Source organism: Nannospalax galili, unplaced genomic scaffold (genome assembly GCF_000622305.1).
Source record: "Nannospalax galili isolate Female #2095 unplaced genomic scaffold, S.galili_v1.0 scaffold43, whole genome shotgun sequence".
Taxonomy (NCBI): Eukaryota; Metazoa; Chordata; class Mammalia; order Rodentia; family Spalacidae; genus Nannospalax; species Nannospalax galili.
The window spans coordinates 8,434,510-8,440,222 of NW_008353342.1; the positions used below are offsets into that span (position 1 = coordinate 8,434,510).

The 5,713-nt window shown below is 36.1% G+C and overlaps 1 protein-coding gene across 1 annotated transcript in view; it reads left to right on the plus strand.

Moving 5' to 3' along the window:
- The window catches only part of Ccdc7 (coiled-coil domain containing 7), a 46,287-nt gene that overhangs the window by 3,202 nt on the left and 37,372 nt on the right, over positions 1–5,713 (plus strand). Inside the window, exons 3-6 of the mRNA XM_008850581.1 lie at positions 1,021–1,104; positions 1,902–1,922; positions 2,204–2,236; positions 4,844–4,995. Coding sequence (XP_008848803.1) covers positions 1,021–1,104; positions 1,902–1,922; positions 2,204–2,236; positions 4,844–4,995 — 290 coding nt within the window. The remainder of the gene's footprint in view (positions 1–1,020; positions 1,105–1,901; positions 1,923–2,203; positions 2,237–4,843; positions 4,996–5,713) is intronic.

Genomic DNA, 5,713 nt, shown 5'->3' on the forward strand with positions numbered 1-5,713 from the left:
AATTTAAAAATTGAGACAGAGTGTCCATAGACCAAGCTGGTAAAGTTGGGATGTCCTTCCTCAAATTCTGGATGCTGAATCAACATGCTTGTGCCACCAGTCATGTTCCTAGGAGTATGTTAAAAGTGTGATGTTTGGCTAGGTGTGGTGGTGCACACCTTTAATCCCAGCATTTGGGAGGCAGAGGCAGGTGGAGCTCTGTGATTTCAAGGCCAGCCTGGTCTACATAGTGAGTTCCAGGCCAGCTGGGGCTACAGGGAGATCCTGTCTTTAAAAAAAAAAAAAGTAATGTTCAGTGAATATTCTCTTCATGAAGAACAGACTCTGAGACTCTTAACTGAATATAAGCATGTAAGATTTGCTTAGTCTGCATCAATTCTCTGATGTCCAAATTTCTGCTCTACTAGAGGAGATTCAACCATTATTGCATTGTGTTGATCTGTAACTGCTCAGAGGTAACACTGAGAGAATGCAGCTTTTGGCAAGCACACATAGAGTCAGAAGCTGTAGTTCACACTCATTTGCTTTCTATTTTTGTGATGCTGAAGATAGAACCCAGGGCCTTAGGTACACGGGGCAAGTGTTCTACCATTGAGCTACATGCCCAGTCCTACGCTAACTTTATAACATGAGATAATTGTACACACAGTAGTTACCGTCTCTAGACCACCCTGAAACTTCAGGAGTATAAACTGGGAAGTTTGAGTCTGTGCAGTTGTAGAGAGAAGAATGCGAAGACATAGCTAACAGTTTGTCACTAGTGGAGCACTCCTCAGAATATTCTCTTCCCTCCAGTTATTTCTAGGAAGTTCTGCTAGGAGAGTATTAGAGGCAGGATTTCTTTCCATCCATGTTTGAAGGGAAATAAATTACACACACACACACACACACACACACACACACACACACACACACACACAAAGAAACTTTCAAAACATAGTTAAATAGAATAAGAAATAAACAGATACATGTGGGCTCTGAAATAAAAGTGACTTTCTGTTTTGCTGTTCCTTTGGAAAGGTTGGTGATGACATGAAATCATTCTTGCTTTGGTGTACGGAATTCACAGCACAGCTAGAGGAAGCAATTAAGGAAGAATGTAAAGTATGTATTTTGTGTAAAGTGCCAAGTGTAAACTATGAGCGATTGTGTTGGCTGTAGGAACTAGAATGGGATACCCAGTCAGCAATATTAGCCTAGATTCAGTCTTTTAGGGAGTTGTAAAGGTCATTATAAAGTCTTAGTTTTGTTTCTTGATTCTCAATGTAAGCATTTATATTTGTGAATTTTTCTCTAAATAGAGTATTGATGTGGTCACATGTGCTTTCAAATGTGATCTATATTTTATTTTCATTTATAAAAATTAGTTTCGGGCCTGGAGAATGACTCAGTGGGTTAAGAGGACTGGTAGCTCTTTCAAAGGACCAGGATTCAGTTCCCAGCACCACATGGTGACTCACAACTACCTGTAACTCAGTTCCAGGGAGTCTGATGCCCTCTTCTGGCCTCTGCATTCCAACTTTCCCCAATAATTGACATTTTAATCAGTTAATCTGCATCACAGAATGTTGGACACAGGTGTGGTTCTTTTATGGAAACATTAGTTGACCAATAAGCTTTGAAATGATTCTTGTGAATTGTTTTGGGCTTCCTAATATAGTCCTATAAAGCAGAAAGTCATTTTTTGTTCAAGAAGTAGTTGTATATCCAAAATGGACTGGATATATAGGACTATATCTACAAAAATATTAAAGCTTTGAACAACAGGTTTGTAGTTATTTTACCAACATAAATAGCAATATTTTTAGCACTTATATTGTTCAAAATTGTAAGAATTATACAGTATATCATACATTTTTTCAAAAATTTCTAAATATACTAACTAAAACTTTCCTTTCCAGGTTCTGGAATCTCTTTTTAAGGTATGTGTTTCAATGGATTTCCACTTAAACTTACTAAAACTCAAGAGAGGATTACATATAAACAAAGAAGGGGGTCTAGGATTTGAAGTACAGAACTCCAAGTTTGCTTTTATTTACAGTTATGTGTTACACTAACCCCATTCTGAGCCCCTTGTTGTCTGAGTCAGGACTGGTGATGACAGATATAGGGTCGCAGACACACATGTATAAAGACACACATGTATACACACCTTTATTTCACTATATTAACTATTACTTTTTTGTCTTTTTTTTAAATGAAGTGGTTTCAGCAACAAGTCAACCAAATGGAAGAGGTAAACAATATCATTTCTTGGCTGTTGATTACAGTAGTAAATTGCATTTGAAAAACAATTTGAAGTATGGATAAGTTGTTTGGATAGCCATTGGTTATAAAGTAACATTTTTATTTAGGTTGAAAAATGATTAGTAGATAGCAAAAATATTCTTCAGTGCTTTATACCTTATTTTCCTGCATAAATCTCATAGAGAGAATGAGATACTGGATCATTCTATCTTATAAAACTGAATAATGAAAATTTAACCTTTTTTATTAATTTACATGAGATAAGAATTTATTAACTTAAAATTTCTCCTATAATAAAAATCATGTATAATAAAAACAAACAAAGTTATATATTAATCTGTCTAAATTTTATGTTTTTAATGATGTCCTTTGTATGCTGGATTTTCAAGTACTTTAAACACCAGGTTGAGAACATCTGGTTTCTGTCCTCAAGGACTTTGGATTCTACTTTGGAAGAGATTGTATATATTCCACTAACATGAAGGAAAGATCTCCAGGGTGGCTTTAGAGCTTTTCAGATTATTCCAGGTTTTCCTTGGCAATAGTTATCAATCTCTCTAGTTAAACACTCTAGAAACCCAGGCTCTTCAGAGAAAAGAGGCTTGTGTATTTGGGATATAAAATTAAAAGGTAAAGAGAGAAAGTGCCATAATCCCCCAGAACCTTCTCATCATTTTCCTCTGACCCCAGGAAGACTTTCATAATCTGCACACTTTGCAGTACTGTAGCTATGGCAGAATCGGGAGTGCCAGTGGTTCCTGGGCCATGGCATGTTGCTGTTCAATACCTTCCCAGAAAAGTGGAGATAAGCAATGTCACAATCCCGCTACCCTCTTGTAAAATGTCTGATTTTGAATTTGAGAAGCTCAGCTTGTCTTCCCTCCTATGTGAGTGCTATAAGCAGCTTTTTAGTCCATTTTGTTCATAGATTTGTCATTTGCTCATCTGTTTCCACCCGTTCCTGCCAACCTACATCACCTTTCCCACCTCCAGCTTTTCCAGTTGCTTAACTATTTTGTGCGCAAATGCCTAGTGTTTTCTTTTTCTTTTTTCTTTTCTTTTCTTTTTTTTTGGTCTTTTTGAGACAGGGTCTCCCTGTATCCAGCACTAGCTGTCCTGGAACTCACTATGTAGACCAGGCTGGCCTTCAACTCACAGAGATCCACCTGCCTCTGCCTCCCAAGTGCTTTCATTTTTAATGCATTTTATTAGTTTTATATTTTATGTGTATGACTGTATTGCCTACATGTATGAAAGTGCGTCCGTGTCATGCAATCCCCACAGAGATCAGAAGATGGCATCAGATTCTCTTGGAACTTGTGTTACAGACGGTTGTTAGCCGCCATGTAGATGCTGGGAATTGAACCCAGGTTCTCTGCAAGAGCAGCCAGCCCTCTTAACCACAGAGCCAATTCTCCAATCCCGATAGTGTTTTCATTTTCACCCATGACTTACACATCCAGTCACGCTTTGGACCTTGTTATTAACTAGATTTATATATTTTTAAAACCACTAATTCAGGAAATCTGCTCTTTCTATGCTCTCTCTCTCTCTCTCTCTCTCTCTCTCTCTGTCTGCCTTTGCCACTTTAGCATTAATTAATTAATCTGAATTAATACAGATGCTAGCATTTGAAAATCTTGGAATGACCCTTTTACTGATGTCATTATTTTATTAGTATCTGCTGGTGTGGCTAATGCCTGTGGTTGTGATGCACTGTCAGAGATACTTGTCGAAGCCATTAATGTATATAACTCTGTTACCCTGTCAAAACTTCTTTACCCCCTCTAAATGGTGCCCAGTTGCTATTTGCTTATGTGCTTCTTTTATTATTGCTTTTGGACGCTCCTTGCTAAACTTCCTTTGAGTAGAGCTGTTGACTAGAGAAGTGTGATGTGACAGCTTAGTCTCTGAATCTTATTGATTCTCTTCACTTCTGATTTCTTTCTAGCTTGACCAGAGGTTTGAGACACCCAAAGGGATCCAAACATTTCCCTATGCAGACTTAAGATGTGTTAGCTTCTAAGATTTAATAGCAGAGGATCATGACTTTATAAGCAAATTGTCTTTTTAAAATTTATTACAGATTATTTTATTTTATTTTATTGTCTTTTTTGAGAGAGTCTCTGTAGCCCCAGCTGGCCTGGAACTTGGCCAAGTTGGTTTCAGTCTCACAGAGACTGGCCTTCCTCTGCCTTCCAAGTAAGTGCTGGGATTAAGGGCATATACCACAACCCCAGGAGACAGTTGGTTATTCTTAGACAAAATTTAGGTGAATCAACTGATTTATAATTCCTCTTGTAAATATTTTGAATTGCATTGATTGTTATTGTCCTTGCATAAAAATGTATGTATATATATAATTATACTTAGGTATCCTTATATCCTTAAGGATAATAGATGTTGATAATAATATTTCATAAATATAAATAGTGATCTATTTTACAAAGGTAATTGCCAGTGTTTGACTGTAGCAGTACATGAAGGTAACATTATAAAAATTATTCAGATTTGACAAAGGAAATAAGTAAATACTTTTGAGGTATAAGATCCAAATGGGTTGTTCCTAGGTAACTAGCTATTTTTATTACTTTAGATAAGTAAAGATCAAGCTGTTTTAGAAACAGATCTTCCATCAGCTGATAAATCAAATTTAAGCATTGCACAAATAGTAAATGTGATACAAAAATTTGAAGAACTGAAAAATCGCCTTAAAGACCATAAAACATCCCTGCAATTTAAATACATGTAAGTAAAATATAACAATGATTTGAATTAAAATCAGTAAGGGAGTCTGTAATTAGCAATGAATGTAAGATAATTCATTTTAATTCTCTATGTATAGTTTCTAAATGAAATCTTAATGTTTAATTGCCTTGCTTCTGATTACAATTTTTAATAGACTTACAGAATCCAGTCACTAGCCATATGTGGCTATTCAAATTTGATTCAGTAAGAAAACAATTGGTTTCTGGGTCACACTAACTGCATTTCAAGTGTTCAGTAGTTATATGTGGCTATTATTTAAAACATCTATTGGATAGTACTATCTTTAAAATATCTGGGTTGTAAGCGTGTCTCTGAATTTGATCAAGTGACTCCTAGTAACAAACTGTTTGTTAAAAATTTATCCTTGAGTAAGCATCCTTGACATCATAGAACAACAGCTCCCCCACACCCCCACACCCCCACCCCTGCTAGTTTTTTGGAATGGTGCCAAGTATTGGTTTTGGAGACTAAGGATTGGTTTTAAAGCTGTCTTATGTCTTTTTTCTTTTTTTTGTTTTTTTACAATTTTTCTTAGCATCAAATTTTGTTCATTTTCTTTTTATCAGCCCCCTTCCCACACATCCCATCTCAAACCATTCTGTTACCACTGGTCCAACAGGTCGAGGAGAGCTTAAATACCTTCCTTGGCCTTCTTTCTTTTTTTCTTTTTTAAAAATATATATTTATATTTTTTATT